This window comes from Solanum dulcamara, chromosome 5, assembly GCF_947179165.1.
Source record: "Solanum dulcamara chromosome 5, daSolDulc1.2, whole genome shotgun sequence".
Classification (NCBI taxonomy): Eukaryota; Viridiplantae; Streptophyta; class Magnoliopsida; order Solanales; family Solanaceae; genus Solanum; species Solanum dulcamara.
The window spans coordinates 66,401,709-66,420,268 of NC_077241.1; the positions used below are offsets into that span (position 1 = coordinate 66,401,709).

The 18,560-nt window shown below is 32.3% G+C and overlaps 1 protein-coding gene across 2 annotated transcripts; it reads left to right on the top strand.

Annotated features, from left to right (window-relative positions):
* Positions 1-13,922: 13,922 nt before the first annotated feature.
* On the top strand, positions 13,923-18,287 carry LOC129888403 (uncharacterized). 2 transcript variants are annotated; one of them, XM_055963380.1, is made up of 4 exons: positions 13,923-14,179; positions 16,072-16,123; positions 16,553-16,714; positions 18,171-18,287. In XM_055963380.1, exons 1-3 carry the CDS (start codon positions 14,092-14,094, stop codon positions 16,707-16,709), a joined length of 297 nt encoding a protein of 98 aa, XP_055819355.1. In that variant the 5' UTR covers positions 13,923-14,091; the 3' UTR covers positions 16,710-16,714; positions 18,171-18,287. The 2 variants fall into 2 exon arrangements, with proteins under 2 accessions (XP_055819355.1, XP_055819354.1); XM_055963379.1 differs by lacking the exon at positions 18,171-18,287 and adding an exon at positions 17,217-17,499.
* Positions 18,288-18,560: the final 273 nt, after the last annotated feature.

Here is an 18,560-nt window from a genome sequence, read left to right on the forward strand (position 1 = left end):
AAATGGAATACTTGACAGTGAAAGATCCACTTGAATTGTGGAAAGACTTAAAAGGGAGGTATGACCACCTCAGGGCAACGGTATTGCCAAGGGCTCGTTATGAGTAGATGCACTTACGGTTTCAAGATTTTAAAACCGTAATTGAGTATAATTCTGTTGTATTTAGAATAACTTCCCAATTAAAATTATGTGGGGAAACTATAAATGATGAGGACATGTTAGAAAAGACACTAACTACTTTTCATGCCTCTAATGTAATATTACAGCAGCAATACCGTGAAAAGGGTTTTAAAAAATATTCTGAATTGATCTCATGCCTTCTGGTGGCTGAGCAACATAATGCTCTTTTAATGAAAAATCATGAAGCATGTCCCACTGGAACTGCTCCGTTACCGGAGGTAAATATGGTAAAAGCACATGGCCAGTTTGAAAGAAGATATAATAAAAATCAAGGCCACAATAATGTGCGTGGGCGTGACAATGGCAGAGGACGATATAATAATCGTCGTGGTGGTGGTCAACATAAAAGGGAGAACAATATCAGTTCTCAAAATGGCCCTTCAAAAAGTAACTGTTATCGTTGTGGCATGAAAGGCCACTGGAAAAATGAATGTCGGACGCCTGAGCATTTTGAAAGGCTTTACCAAAATTCATTCAAAAGAAAGGTAAATAGAGGTGGTGCCTCTTCTTCTAATGCTCGGATAGAGTCACACTTGACGTTTGAAAATAATATTGAGGCTGGACCTTCGCATAATGATAATATTGAAGCAAATCTGGCTTTGAAGGATGACGGTTTTAATGATCTAAATGATATTACTCATTTGGATGTTGAAGATTTTTTTAAGGATTATAATTAATGTTTAATTTCGTTGTATGATTTTCAATATGTTGTCAATCACAGTTCTTGAAACATCTTTTAATAAAGAATTCTCTTTTATATTGTCATTATGAACACCCTTGTTAACCAAAATTCTCTTATTCATAAACATCACTAAAATGAAAAATCAAGAAAAGTTAATGTTCATAAATAAAGCCTAGTGTCATCATCAATTTCCAATTCCTTTCCCAATATAATATTATTTCCTCTTTTAAGACTTGTTAGCATTTTCGTTGTTGTTAATTTGATGTGCTTTCAATAGTACCATTACTTTACACTATTATATCATAAGAAATTAGCATAATGATTTTGTTGAAAATCTTCAAATGTGGTATATGCTTGCGTTACTAGCAATGAACTATATATATATTTAATTGCAATTACACTTCAAATGCCAGATAGGGTGCTATACTAAACAATTAGATAAAAACAACATTGAAACAGATTACCACATACTTCATTATTTTATTATATTACTACATGTTAATATATCATACCTTTTAAATTAATATGCATATTGCTTTTATAACTTATTTCTTATAATGTATTTTTATTTTATGAAGATAAATAAATTTTTCAGTCTTCAATTGGATCCAAGATGAGTAATGAAGATATATGCCTTTTGGATAGTGCCACAACTTATACAATATTAAAAGAAAAGAAATATTTCTGTCATTTAATTATGAAAAAGGCCTTTGTCAATACAATATCTGGTAGTACAAAATTGATTGAAGGTTCTGGAAAAGTGGCCTTATTACTACCTGGAGGAACGATATTGATAATTGATAATGCATTGTATTGTAGTAAGTCTCAAAGAAACTTGTTAAGTTTCAAGGTTATTCGCCAAAATGACTATCATATTGAGACTGCAAATGAAGGAAAGGTTGAATACCTTTATATTACTACAATAAATATGAAGAAGAAAATTATACACGAAAAATTACCTGCACTTTCTTCTGGGTTGTACCATACAAATATTGGTATTGTTGAATCACATGTCATTGTAAACAAAAGGTTTACTGATTTAATGATTTTATCATTTGGCATGACCGGTTGGGTCATCCCGGTTATAATATGATGCGCAGAATTATTGAGAATTCACATGGACACACTTTGAAGAATCAGAAAATTCTTCAATCTAAGGAATTCTCTTGTGTTGCTTGTTCCCAAGGAAAATTGATTGTCAAACCATCAGTAACTAAGGTTGGGATTGAATCTCCTGCGTTTCTGGAACGTATACAGGGTGATATATGTGGGCCAATTCACCCTTCATGTGGATCATTTAAATATTATATGGTCTTGATAAATGCATCTACAAGATGGTCACATGTGTGCTTATTATCAACTCGCAACATGGCTTTTGCGAGATTGTTAGCTCAAATTATAAGGTTAAGAGCACAATTTCCAGATTATGCAATAAAGACAATTCGTCTTGATAATGCTGGTGAATTCACATCTCAATCATTTAATGATTATTGTATGTCGGTTGGAATAAAAGTTGAGCATCCGGTCGCTCATGTACATACTCAAAATGGTCTAGCAGAATCATTGATTAAACGCCTCCAATTGATAGCTAGACCATTGCTAATGAGGACAAAACTTCCTATTTCAGTATGGGGGCATGCTATTTTGCATGCAGCAGCACTTGTGCGCATAAGGCTAACAAATTATCATGAATTTTCCCCATTACAGTTGGCGTTTGGAAGGGAGCCAAATATATCTCATCTTAGAATATTTGGGTATGCGGTATATATCCCAATTGCTCCACCGTACCGCACAAAGATGGGTCCCCAAAGAAGGTTGGGAATATATGTTGGGTATGAATCTCCTTCTATTATAAAATATCTGGAACCTATGACTGGAGATTTATTTACGGGAAGATTTGCTGATTGTCATTTTGATGAATCAGTATACTCAACATTAGGGGGAGAACATAAGCAGTTGAAAAATGAGATAGATTGGAATTCATTGTCACTATCTCATTTAGATCCTCGAACAAATCAATGTGAGCAAGAAGTTCAAAAGATGATTTATTTGCAGAATATTGCAAATCAACTGCCGGATGCATTTACTAACCTTCCACGGGTTACTAAATCGCATATCCCAGCTGCTAATACTCAAGTTCGAGTTGATGTCCCAGTAGGACAACTTGTTCAGGCAAATGAGTCTAGACCACGCTTAAAATGGGAAAGACCATTTGGTTCCAAAGATAAAAATCCTCGAAAAAGGAAAGGAATAAATGATCAAGATGATCATAATTTAGAGGCAAGTGCTCAAGAAGAGCCCAGAGACACAACAAATGGTGATACCACCGAGGAGGTCCAAGTACCTGAAAATAATGAGAATGAAGAAATCTCAATAAGTTATGTCTCGACAGGAAAAAGGTGGAACCGAAATGATATTGTGGTCGATAATATTTTTGCTTATAATGTTGCCATTGAAATAATGCAACAAGATAAGGATGTTGAACCAAAATCTGTCGATGAATGCAGACAAAGAAATGATTGGCCAAAATGGAAGGATGCAATTCAAGGAGAGTTAACTTCACTTGAAAAATGTGAAGTTTTCGGATCAATAGTCCGAACACCGGAAGGTGTCAAGCCAGTAGGGAACAAATGGATTTTCGTGCGTAAACGAAATGAAAAGGGTGAAGTCATAAGATATAAAACACGACTTGTAGCACAAGGTTTTTCGCAAAGACCTGGCATTGACTATATGGAAACATATTCCCCTGTGGTGGATGCAATTACTTTCAGGTATTTAATGAATTTGACAGTTCATGAAAAGCTTCAAATGCACTTAATGGACGTGGTCACTGCTTATTTATATGGCTCATTGGACCACGACATTTTTATGAAAATTCCCGAAGGGTTCAAAGTGTCTGAAACATACAAGAATTCTCGAGAAAATTGCTCAATAGAGCTTCAGAAATCCTTGTACGGGTTAAAACAATCAGGGCGAATGTGGTACAATCGTCTTAGCGAATATTTGCTAAAAGAAGGATATAAAAATGATCCAATTTGCCCTTGCGTCTTTATGAGAAGGTCTGAATTTGAATTTATCATAATAGTAGTATATGTTGATGATTTGAGTATTATTGGAACTCCGAAAGAACTTTCAAAGGCAGTAAAATGTCTGAAAAAGGAGTTTGAAATGAAAGACCTTGGAAAGACAAAATTTTGTCTTGGTCTACAAATCGAACATTTTACAAATGGGATATTTGTCCATCAGTCAACATATACTGAAAATATTTTAAAGAGATTTTATATGGATAAAGCACATCCATTGAGTACCCCAATGGTTGTGAGATCTCTTGATATTAATAAAGATCCATTTCGACCTCATGAAAATGATGAAGAGATTGTTGATGCTGAAATACCATATCTTAGTGCAATTGGTGCATTAATGTATTTTGCCAACAATTCTAGACCAGATATAGCTTTCTCAGTAAACTTGTTAGCAAGACTTAGTTCTTCCCCAACGCGAAGACACTGGAATGGAATTAAGCATATATTCAGATATCTCCAAGAGACCATTGATATGAGATTGTTTTACTCGAATGAATCTACATCACAATTGATTGGTTACGCAGATGCGGGATATTTGTCTGATCCCCATAAAGGTCGATCGCAGACAGGATATTTATTTACATGTGGCGGTACAACTATATCATGGCGTTCAACAAAGCAAACTATGGTTGCCACTTCCTCAAATCATGCAGAGATAATGGCCATTCATGAAGCAAGTCGAGAATGTGTTTGGTTAAGATCAATAACTCAACACATTCAAGAAACATGTGGCCTTTCTTTGACAAAAGACGCTTCAACAATATTGTATGAAGACAATGCTGCATGTATAGCTCAACTGAAGGGAGGATACATCAAAGGAGACAGAACAAAACATATTTCACCAAAATTCTTTTTCACTCATGATCTTCAAAAGAAGGGTGAAATAGATGTCCAACAAATTCGTTCAAGTGACAATTTGGCAGATATGTTCACCAAAGCATTGCCAACTTCAACCTTTGAGAAAATGAGATACAAAATTGGAATGCGTCATCTTCGAGATATTAAATGATATTTTCATCAGGGGGAGCAAAATACGCGTTGTACTTTTTTTTTCTTAGTCAAGGTTTTGTTCCACTGGGTTTTCCTGATAAGGTTTTTAATGAGGCAGCATTCAAGGCGTATTATTAGATGTGTGTACTCTTTTTTTTCCTTCATTAGACTTTTTTCTAATAAGGTTTTAACGAGGCACAACACATATGGAGGTTCAGAATAACTACATATTTTTTTACTAGAATCGTTTTATTTTTGGTAGACATCCAAGGGGGAGTATTACATTATTGTGGAATGTTACATTATTGTAGATTGTGGATGTCATTATCCATGGTTGGCAACTTGCACAAATTGGGCAACAAGTTGCCTCCTCTTCTTGCCTATATAATAGGCATTTTGTGCAAAATGAAAAGAACACAACACTGATAAGAAATTCAATACATTGATTCTCTTTCTTTTGTCTGTTCTCTTTTCTGGCTTTCTCCTTTGTTATTTTCTCCACTTAATTCTGTTAAATTTAGTATATTTCATAATATATCTAATATCTATACTTGTCCATCATATCACACTACTAAAAAAATACTATTTTTTCATTAAAATTTTTCACTAAAAAATATTAGTGCCTTATTCCACATATATTTTGATTAAATTGGTGGGGAAAAAAAACAATAATGTTTTCATACAGAAAACTTCGGAAGATTCCCATTATTTCAGTATGAATTTGTTTTCCATCATGTATTTGTCCAGTGAGCTGATTCAATGAAAAATGAGTAAAAAAAATATATATTTTATAATATAAATAATTCACTGATTCATGGTAAAAAAAAAACTTTATTTTTAATAGAATAATAGTCATCTATCAAACGACCCTATATATTGAGCTCAACTCAAAAACTGCTATTACTCAAATAAAGAGGTTAAGTTGTATGCTACTTGCATTTCTTATCCACACATTGTAAAAACTTATAATTATTCACTAAAAGGTTCATTATATATACTTGTGAACTCTGCAGTCTGCAAAGAAGAAATATTCTCTACAAGAAACATTAGACAAATAAATTGGGGTGAATTAATTTTTCAATACAGTAGATATACAAAAAGAAAAAATAATAATATAGTTGTTACAAAATTTTAAAGTACAGTAATGGTTTCTTTCACATTTGTGAAGATCCCAATGCTATAGGAGTAATATTTAATTTTAGCAAATTAGAATTAAAAAAAATGAAAAAATAAAAGTTAAAAAAATGAAAAATTTAACTCTAAAAAAATGAAGGGCACGAGGGGTCAGTAGCATATCCAAGGTAATTTGGATTTTTTGTATCAGAAAAGTATTCAAATGTCCCTTTTATGCTTGACAGAAATAATATTAATTTAATGAAATATAGTAAGTATTTTTATAGTATAAGATTTAACATTGAAAAATTAGTACAAAAATCTCTGTCAAAAACCCAGTATTTTATTGAGTCGTGGTTTATCACACCTAACGAAAAATTCTATGTCAGTAAAAAATAGAAAAGGAAAAAAAATAATACAAATACTTGTTTTTATTCATTGGCTGATACACCCCATTGTTGAAAACTACAAGAGAGAAACAAAGAAAAACAATATAATTAATTTTCTACTTCTTATTTAATATCCAAATTTAAGAAAATTGAAAAAAATTATTTGTATCATAAATAAGTCTGTCTTCTCATAATCAAAGTTATTTTCCTTTTTTCTCTTTAGGTTAAACAACAAAAAAAAGATGACTTTTAATAGGCGGGATATGGGCTGACCACCGACCTGCTCAGTTTAGGGCTATTTTTTTTTTTTTTTTATATATATATATATATAAAAAATGCAGTGCGATGCATTAAAACTCCCGTTATCAGCAGGATCCGGGGAAGGGCCCGACCACAGGGTCTATTGTACGCAGCCTTACCTTGCATTTCTGCCAGAGCCTATTTCCAAGGCTTGAACCCGTGACCTCCTAGTCACATGACAACAACTTTACCAGTTACTCCAAGGCTCCCCTTCTAATTTTATATATGTAATTTTTTTTATCAGTTTACAAAAAATATAATCATGTTTCTATTTATATAAAAAATAGTCAAAAAGAAGTCATGGCCTGAACACTACGGGGTTCAATTCGGCCCAAGGCCATTAGGTCTTTTTTGCTTTCTCTCCTTTTCTTTTTTATTTTTTCTTTGCAGTGTTGATTTTTTTCGTAAAAAAATAAAAATTATTTTGCTGTTTTTTTTCCAATTTATTTTTCATGGAATTTGTTTTCATCTATCAATATTTTATAAATGATGTAAAAGCATGTATATATACAATATACAAACAATTATGTAATGTATATGTAATGTATCGATATTATATAAATATTGTATAACTGTGTATCAATAATGTATAAATGATGTATAAACACACACACACATACACACACACACACACATATATATATATATATATATATATGATGTATCAATAATTATGCAGTATATATATAATATATTGATATTGTATAAATGTGTATAATAATATATCGATATTATATAAATAATTATGTAATGTATCGATATTTATTTGACTATCATGGATTCCCACCTTAATAAATAAAAGAATAAATGAAAAAATAAAACGACATAAATATTAATTTTTTCCACAAAAGATGTGAAACAATTATAAAAGAAAAAAAATAAAAAAGAAGCAAAAAAACTCAATGATTTTTTTTAAATAGCACAACAATTTTATTTTTTTAAATAGTCGAGTGGCCATTGGCCATTTTTTCGGTAAGACAAAAAGCCATGGCTATTTTTTTGGAAAACAAAAGGACCGAATGGTCACTGAGTGTAATTTGCCCCTCAGTTTAACTCGTGATTTAATAGGCGGGATAAATTTTTTGAAGACTATTTAAAAAGAGAAAATTTGATAAAGCACATTGGTACAGGTGCTAATTACTCAACAAAGTGATAATTTTGAAAATTACATATTTTGACAGAGTTTTAATTTGGATTCATTATTCGAAGCATGATTCATATATTTGGGATACAATGTTTCTCTCGCTCGCCTCTCTTTTCTCTCTCTCCTTTCTCCCTCTCTCATTCCTCTCCTTCTCTGTATCCATATTTTATAGTGTATTTGTATTTTATAATTTTCTGTATCTGTGCATCCGATATCAATTTTCTATGAGTGTACCCAATAGAATATGAAAGCATGTAACTATATATACATAATAAGCTTGTATCACTACGAGTGTATTTGTGTATCCAATATTAATTTCAAAAACATGTATCTGATTATATATGCATAAGCTTGTATCAATGTATATGAGTATATCTATTTATCCAATATCAATTTTACAATTATCAGTGTATCTAAATCGAGTAATAATTTCATCTAATATATTCACTATCAATTTAATATATTCAATGCATAAAAGCATGTATCTATCAAATGTATACTCATACATTTAACAAATAAGACAGTTTCAAATATACACTGATATATTAAATGTATCTACTCGAAAAACATTGAATATTAAAGTTTTATGACAATCCATTTCCTTCATGAAAAGTTGATTCGTGCTTGGTATATATTGGAGATTCCAAAGGGCCTCAACTATATAGGTAGTCCAATTAATCCCTTTTAATTCTTCCTTGTATGCTCGAGCCCAAGTAATGGTCAATGAAGAATTTAAGGATAGGCCCAAATACCAAAAAATCGAAATATCGAATCGAATAGAACTATTTTGATTTTTCAGTTACAATTTTTTTTTTAATTTTAATATTTCGATTCGATTTTCGGTTATTAAGTTACGTAATTCGGTGTTTCGGTTTAAACCGAAATTTATAATACTCTTTATTTCTATTCCTAATTCTAATAAACAATTAAAATAACGTAAAACCTACAGTGATGGCTGCTGCGTTCTAAGTTGTTGTTCATTTCACACCAGCTCTTCAAGGACAGGGCAAAGAAAATAAGTCAAGTCATCCTAATAGTCTGACTGCAGGCATTTACACTATTAGAATATATTATATCTTAGCTTCTCAAAAGTTGATGTTGATAATGCCTTTGTGAATAAGTCTGCAAGATTATCACTCGAACGAACTTGTTGTACATCTATTTCACCTTTCTTTTGAAGATCATGAGTAAAGAAGAATTTTGGTGAAATATGTTTTGTTCTGTCTCCTTTGATGTATCCTCCCTTCAGTTGAACTATACATGCAGCATTGTCTCATACAATATTGTTGGAACGTCTCTTTTCAAAGAGAGGCCATATGTTTCTTGAATGTGTTGAGCTATTGATCTTAACCAAACACATTCTCGACTTGCTTCATGAATGACTATTATCTCTGCATGATTTGAAGAAGTGGTGAACGCCATGATATAGTTGTACCATCACATGTAAATAAGTAGCCTGTCTGCGATCGACCTTTATGGGGATCAGACAAATATCCTGTATCTGCATAACCAATCAATTCTGACGTGGATTCATTTGAGTAAAATAATCTCATATCGATGGTCCCTCGGAGGTATCTGAATATATGCTTAATTCCATTCCAGTGTCTTCGCGTTGGGGAAGAACTAAATCTTGCTAACAAGTTTACGGAGAAAACTATATCTGGTCTAGAATTACTGGCAAGATAAATTAATGCACCAATTGCATTAAAATATGGTATTTCAATATTAACAAGCTCTTTATCATTTTCATGAGGTTGAAATGGATCTTTATTAATATCAAGAGATCTTACAACCATTAGGGTACTCATTTCCCGGATGAAATGAAAATTGGATTCATGTAACAGGAGAAAGATTTCCCATTCCTTAGGTGGGTGTGCTTTATCCATGTAAAATTTCTTTAAAATATTTTCTGTATATGTTGATTGATGGACAAATATTTCATTTGCAAAATGTTCAATTTGTAGACCAAGATAAAATTTTGTCTTTTCGAGGTCTTTCATTTCAAATTCCTTTTTTAGATATTTTACTGCCTTTAAAAGTTCTTTAGGAGTTTCGATAATATTCAAATCATCAACATATACGGCTATTATGACAAATTCAGATACAGATCTTTTCATAAAGACACAAAACAAATTGGATCATTTTTATATCCTTCTTTTAGCAACTATTCACTAAGACGATTGTACCACATTCGCCCTGGTTGTTTCAGCCTATATAAAGATTTTTGAAGTTTTATTGAACAAGTTTCCCAGAAATCTTTATATATTTCAGGCATTTTAAATCCTTCATGATTTTTCCTAAAAATATTGTTCTCTAGAGAGCTATATAAATAGGCTATAACGACATCCATCAAATGTATGCCAAGTTTTTCATGAACTGCCAGATTTATAAGATACTTGAAAGTGATTGCATCCACCACAGGAGAATATGTTTTATATAATCAATGCCAAGTCTTTGCGAAAATCCTTGTGGCACAAGTCTTGCTTTATATCTTACGACTTCATTTTTCTCATTTTGGTTTTGAACAAAGACCCATTGGTATCTCACTGATTTTATACCTTCAGGTGTTCAGACTATTGGTCTAAAAACTTTGCGTTTTTCAAGCGAAGCTAATTCAACTTGAATCTTTCCATTTTGGCTAATCATTTCTCTGTCTACATTCATCAACATATTTTGTTTCAAGATCTCCATTTTATTGCATTATTTCAATAGCAACATTATAAGCAAAATTATTATCGACAATTATATTTTTTCGGTTTCATATTTTCCAGATGATACATAATTTATTGAAATTTTTTCATTATTTTCAGGCGCCTTAACATCTTCCAAGGTTTTATCAATTGTTATGTCTCTTCGCTCTTTTTGAGCAGGTTCTTTCATATCATGACCATCTTGATTATTTGCTCCTTTTTTTTCCAAGGATTTTTATCTTGGGAATCGATCGGCCTACCACGTTTTAAGTATGGTTTAGACTCATTTATATTAATTAATCGTCCTACTAGGACGTCAACTCGAATTGGAGCATTAACAGCTGGAATATGAGATTTAGTAACTCTTGATAGGTTAGTGAATGCATCTGGCAGTTGATTTACAATATTTTGTAAATGAATTATCTTTAGAACTTTCAGTTCACATTTATTTGTACGAGGATCTAAATGAGATAGTGATAATGCATTTCAATCTATTTTCTTTTTCAGCTGCTTATTTTCTCCCCCTAATACTGGGTATACTGATTCATCAAAATGACAATCAACAAATCTTGTAGTAACTAAATCTCCAGTCATAGGTTTCAAATATTTTATGATAGAAAGATATTCATACCCAACATATATCCCCAATCTTCTTTGGAGACCCATTTTTGTATGTTGTGGTGGAGCAATTGAAACATATACCGCACATCCAAATATTCTAAGATAGGAAATATTCGGCTCGTGACCAAAAGCCAATTATAATAGGGAGACTTTATGATAACTTATGGGTATGATACGCACAAGACATGTTGCATGCAAAATAGCATGACCCCATAATGAAATGAGAAGTTTTGTTCTAATAAGCATTGGTCTAGCAATTAATTGAAGACGTTTAATCAATGATTCCGCTAGACCATTTTGAGTATGAACATGAGCAATAGATAGCTCAAATATTATCTCAGTAGACAAACAATAATCATTAAATGCCTGAGATGTAAACTCATGAGCATTATCAAGACGCATTGTCTTTATTGCATAATTTGAAAATTGTGCTCTTAACTTAATTATTTGGGCAAGTAATCTCGCAAATGCCATATTACGAGTTGATAATAAGCACACATGTGACCATCTTGTAGATGCATCTATTAAAATCATATAATATTTAAATGGTTCACATGATGGGTGAATGAGCCCACATATATCACCCTGTATATGCTCCAGGAATGTTTGGGATCAATTTCCACTTTAATTACTGATGGTCTAGTAATCAATTTGCCTTGAGAATATGCAGCACAAGAGAATTCTTTAAATTGAAGAATCTTTTGGTTCTTCAAAGAGTGTCCATGTGAACTCTCAATTGTTTTGCGCATCATATTAGAACTGGGATGACCCAACCGGTCATGCCAAATAATAAAATTATTTTAGTAAACCTTTGATTTACTGTGACATGTATTTTAACCATGCTAATACTTGTAAAGTATAAGCCGGATAAAGGAGCGAGTAACTTTTCAAGTATAAACTTCTTGCCTGACATCATTGTAGTAATGTAAAGATATTCTTTCTTTTCATCATTTGTAGTCTCAATATGATAGCCATTTTGACGAATGTCTTTGAAACTTAATAAGTTTCTTTGAGACTTATTACAATATATTGCTTCATTAATTGTTAAATTTGTTCCTTCGATAAGTACAACTTTAGCCTTTTCAGATCCTTCAATTAATCTTGTACTACCAGATATTGTATTAACATTAGTTTCTTTCATAATCAAATAAGAGAAATATTTCTTATCTCTTAAAATAGTGTGTGTTGTGACACTATCAATAAGACACATATCATCATAATTGATTTTGGATCCAATTGATGACTGAGGAATTTTCATATTCTTCATAAACAAAAAGATGTATTATAAGAACGTGAAAAACTAACAACATAATTTTTTTTAAGAAATTGCACTATCTTAAGAAACATTTTACGATGGACAACATAATATCAAATACAATAGGAAAATAATAACTATTTTATAATATTTATCCAGTTAGATGATCAATTCATCAGTCAATATTCATAAAGTCTTCAACTTCTAAATGATTAATATTTGATAGACCTTCAAAATTATCATCTTTATAAGCAAGATTTGCCTCAATATCTTCATATTTATTTGAGGGAGTTGCCTCATTATCATCATTCCAAAAATTGAAGTGCGCCTCTACATTATTATCTCTTCTTTTGAGAGAGGCTTGATAAAGTTTCACAAAATGATCGGGCGTACAACATTCATGTGCCCAATGACCCTTCATACCACACCGATGCCAAATATTGAATTTACCTCTAGAAGGATTATTTTGAGAAACTTTATTGTTCCCATGTTTATTTTCATCATGATGACGATAATTGTTTCGTCCTCTACCACGTCTTTGCCCACGACCGCAGCCGCAATAATTATTTTATCTTGATTCAGATTGATTATGTGCTGCTCCAATATTCGCTTCAGTGAATGGAGCAAACCCAATGGGACGGACTTTATGATTTTTCATCAGCAAAGTATTATTCTCCTCGGTCACAAGTAGGCATGTAATTAATTCAGTATATTTCTTAAATCCCTTTTTACGATATTGTTGTTTAGCAACACATTTGAAGCGTGAAAAGTGAAAGAGGGTTTCTCAAGTAAGTCATCATCAGTGATAGTATCTCCACATAATTTTAGCATGGAACTTACCCTGTGAATAACAGAATTATACTCTGTCACAGTTTTAAAATCTTGAAATCGAAGGTGTATCCAGTCATATCGAGTTTTTGGCAACATTTTAAGTTTTAGGTGATGATATCGATCCTTCAAATTAGTTCATAATTCAAGAGGGTCTTTCATAGTTAAATATTCAGTTTTTAATCCTTCATGAATATGATGAAAGAGAAAAATCATGGCCTTTGCTTTATCTTGGCATGATGCTTTATTTTCTTGTTTAATAGTATCACCAAAACCTTTAGCGTCAAAGTGAATTTCAACATCAAAGATCCATGACAAATAATTTTTTTCCGACAATGTCAAGTGCCACAAACTCATGTTTTGATAAATTTGACATTATAAAAATTGAGATAGAAATTAATTTAGAAATAACAAAGACAACTAAAATTAAATTTCTTCAATATATATACCTGATATAGAAGTTAATTTATTTGAAAAAAATTAAAGTTTCGTATTGATAATGTGTTATAAAAGTAATAAAATTATAAAAAAAAGTAAACAAAAAGACAAGAAAGTTAAGAATTGTTTTCTCTGTGTTTTTTTTTCTTCACTATTTATAAGCAAACCATCATGAAAAAAAATAGACATAACCTAATTTTTCCAATATATGAGCCCATACTAATGGACCATCAATTCTCCTTATTTCATAATAGGATATTTTTTCTTATTTGAAGGATACATATTCGAAAATGGCCAAATGAAGCGCCTATAAAAGCAGGAGAAAAAGCGCGCTCAAATTCGTTCACACATTTCACACACTCTCTGCTCAAACAGAAAATGGAACCTTCTAGAATCGCCGCTGCCACTGACGATCAACTTGCTCGGACTTCTGAAATCGAATCTCAGCTTTCCTCCGTCGTTTACGGTATTCTCCATATCCATTTCAATCGAGTATTTTATTATATATTTTTTTTCTAGATCACACTTGGAGAAGCAATCGTATGTATTGTATCTTGATGATCTGTAACCAAATGAAATTTTAGCTGGACGATTTGTATGTTTTTCTTCTTCGGATTTTTAGTCAAATTGCTAGTTATTGTTTACTATTTCCTCTGGTAATCCCTTTTCGCTTTTGCATAAGCTTCAATGTGCTGTTTTCTTCTGTCTCAGCGTCATATGTGTGGATTTTCGCATATTTTTTCGAACTTCGTCTTCGTGAAGTGGAGATAGTTTGATTTATAAACTATCAGAGTTTTTTTTTTTGGTTATTTCAATTAAATTTATTGTTATTTCTTCAGTTGTATTCTTGCGTATGTTACTTTTCCGTCTTTAATTGCTAGTGATTGAATTTCTATTGAAGTTTTGATTATATTTCCTATTTTTTTAAAACTGAATTAGAGAGAATTTACAAGTTGTTTGATTAATTGTTAGAGACAATTTTGAACTTACTAGAAAATAGTTTTGTATTATCTGGCTAAAGAATAAGGCTTCTATACGGCAAGAATTGAGAAAATATTAGCCAACTGTCTCAATTGATCTTCAAAACATTCATGAAATTGTTAACTGCATGCTATGAGGAATTTGATTGGAATTGAGGTACAAATGAACAACGAACTGATCTAAACTAGTCAGTCTGCTTCACATGGTCTTAGTATGCTGCTTTAAGCATATGTTTTAGATCATCTCATTTGTTCATCTAGTTTCGGAAGTCACACCATCCTAAGTTGGAATTAAAAGCCTTTCTATCCATCCCACCTTTTTTGCATTTATTAGGTAGTACTTAAACTTGTGTTTGAAGGTCCTGCATTGAACAATGGAGATGGATTAGCACTTGAATATTATGGAGACTTATATGTCTACACTATACATACTTCATAGAATTGAATCGTTTGATGTAAGGGATAAACATATGTAGTCTTGATATAAAAAAATAGTCCAGGGATAAAATTTTGGTGTCTTTTTTGGTTGGCAAGTTTGAGATAACTTATCCCACCATTTATACCATAGTGATGGGAAAAGTTACCAATATACATAGTGGGATAAGTTATCCCATCTTATCCCATGATAACTAATCCCAAAATAATTAATCACGGGATAATTAGGTTATGTCTTTTTTTTTTTCATGAAAGCTTATGCAAAAGTCCACATGAAAGCTTATGCAAAAGCTTCAGAAAACCAACCAAACGAATAGCTTTTTCCCAACCAAACGACCCCTAAGAGTGCAAATACTATGTCAGTCATATTTCAGTTTCCACTCAAATGGAACTGCATGAGTTGCATATCTTGATACTACTGAAGTTTATGTTCAGTATGTAGTTTTATGATCTTAAGTCCGATTAACTGACCTATAAAAAGCATGAATGTGGTCTCAAATCCTACTTGTGACTAAGTGCACTGGACATTCTCCTTACCTAATAACTGGGGATACCCCTAATTCAAATCTGTAATTTACCATTGAAAAACTTTTTAGTGAATGCTCTGAAATGACATGTTCATGGAAATAATGGAACATCAAGTTAAAAAGAAATAAGCTTCACTGAATCCCAGTAGTTATTGTTGATGGTTCATTATTGGCTTGAACTCATTGAAAAAGAGTGTAATATTTTCATTTAACTATAGGTTCTAAATGTGATACGGTTTGAGAATTCATTTGCCATTGGCCTGGTCATTTTGAAATGGAACCTTTAGTTTCAGTTACTAGGAGCTTTCTAATTTGTTGATCAATGTTGCCATCAATTGTTTTAAGGAAATATTAATATACCTTGTGGAATTGCAACATCATGAGGAATTTATTTGTTCCACAAAATGAATATGCAGAGCTCTCACAACAAGTGCAAGGGGCAATGGAGAACATGCTGAAGATGATAAAGTGAGCTGCTTAGCACTGTGACTGAAGGAATTATAGTTTTATCTACATGGCAACATGAAGAAATGAGTACTCGCATTAGCTTTGTAAACTTGGACTTGAATTGTTAATATTCGTCTATTCTATCCTCCATTTTTTAATGTTCTTGACTAAATCTCAAGATTACTATTTTGTAATTATCAAATGCGTCATTATTTTGAGGGCAACCAGGATCTTGTGTAGGTCTCTTCTTAAGCTATTGGTTTTCATAGTCCACTCTTTCATAATAGTCTTTCTTGCATTTTTATTTAAACTTCCTATTCTTTCTTGCAACTTATTAGTTAAGAGTTAAAGACTGTTACTATTCATTTCATTGCATCTATGGAAAATTCTCTCTCTCTCTCTCTCATTTTGTTGTGTCCTAACCTTTCACATTTGTATAACTTTCTACAGCGAAATTGATCAGAGCTCCACTGAAGTAACAGAAGACATGGAGAAGTGCAAGGACTCTGCTCTTGAGAGGAGGAAAACTTTAGAGGAACAGAAGGAACATTTTCAAAGAGCTGCTTATGCTATTTTGAACATGCTGAATAACCAGGAGAGTGGATAAAAATTGTAAGTTTATCAATGATCCCTTAATCTCTGCTTTTCACAGTGTGATCGTGATTTCAGCTCAGGCATAACTTGTGGTGTTTATCTCATTAAGATATTCTATCAATTTGATTGCTGATGCATTTCATTTATCATGTTATGTGATGATCATGACAGACATGTCGTTGTCTTGGATGTTCTTTTAGTCATTAGGCTTTTTTTCTCAAATAATATACAGGCTATAGCTGATGTAAAATGTAAACATTATGATTATTGTCATTTTGACAGCTGGTAAAGTGTAAATAGAGATGTATCATCCTTATGGCTAGCAGCATTTGATATGCTTTTGACTTGTCAGTGCACAATGTATAACTCGTAAATTGTAGATTACTTCATTTACTTGTGTTGGAGACCGAACAGTCTGCTCATGTATATTGTTCTTGTATTCTTAGATGCCTACTGCTACTACGTTGGATCACATTTGGAAACATCTTTAAAATATTCATAGTTTTTATTCTTTGTGCAGGTATATATAGAGGACATCTCAGACATTTTGACCCCATTATTCCTGTAAACAATGTAAAAGTTGTAGAGAGTTCACATAGCTTTGAAGCATTTCGGAAAATAAATTTGAGCCCTGCCCGTTAAATATGTGTTGCTTGAATCTGAACAGTAATACCGATGTTTGATCTGTATGAATCATGTGCCTTTCTGCTTGTTGAGTACCCTAAAAGTTGAGGTTTGTAGCCTCTTAAGGCTAAGCTTTAAACTCAGATTCTTTCTTTTGGTCATCACTAGCTTCAACCTGATCTACTATGTGAAACCACATGATTGCTTCGGTGTCGTAAATTCTGTAGATGTGATACAATACACCACACAGGAACAACATTTGCAAGTCATACGATTGATACACCTCATACAAAAGTCATATAAGTTGTTTCTACAATTCTGGCAAGTATTTCTCAAACATATATTGCTTATCCCAAAGTATATCTAAAGCTCGATTTGAAAAGTTCCTTCAAAATGAGCAAATTCTGAAAGCACGATCAAGTAACCTCTTGTTTAGAAGATCCGTAGCTGAAAGGGTAATTTTTTTTGCCAAAAATTTGAAAACGGCAATTAATTTTGGGAAGAAACCAAAAGGCAAAAATGCACCCTGTGGTGCGACTTTTCCTTTGTCAGTTGACGGATGTCAGTCCTCTGTTAAAGGAAGTCGCATGGCAGGATGCGACTGCAAGTCGCACCCCAGCGCCTGCGACTTACATGTCAATTGTTTTCTTATCTGTTGGATGTTTGTTTGAGTTTTTTGTACTGAGGAGTTTTTGTTGAATAATTCTCAGTATTTTTGGTTCAACGTTTTAGCGAATTTGATCTATTTATAACTATGAACATGTAACCCATCTTGGCTGGAAATAAAAGAACATCTTGCATTGACTGATGAGCCACAAAATAGACCTAATTTGATTTATCGAATATTTAGGGCCAAGATTGACGAACTGAAGACAGATACAGCAACTAAATTAATTTTCAGGTATGCTTAATATTGAACTTTATTCAGTACTGTTTGTAATAGCAAACTCGCAAAGCTATTATATATTTTTGTCACATTAAAGTAACTGAACTTTGTCGGATGTGACATTAAAGTCAGAATTCTGGCCATCTTTAAGCTTTATAGTTCTTCTTCATTCATATTGAGATGCTTGAATCCACAAGTCAGTTGTTTTTGTTTAGGAAAGCTGGGATTCAGAGTTTGCTTATTATATTACACGGGTTGTTACTTTATTTTTCCTAAATGCAAAATGTTACTAAATGTTATTGTTTGAGGTATGCCTTTCCCTTTGTGTTTCTTTAACTTAGTTTGGATGGTTGT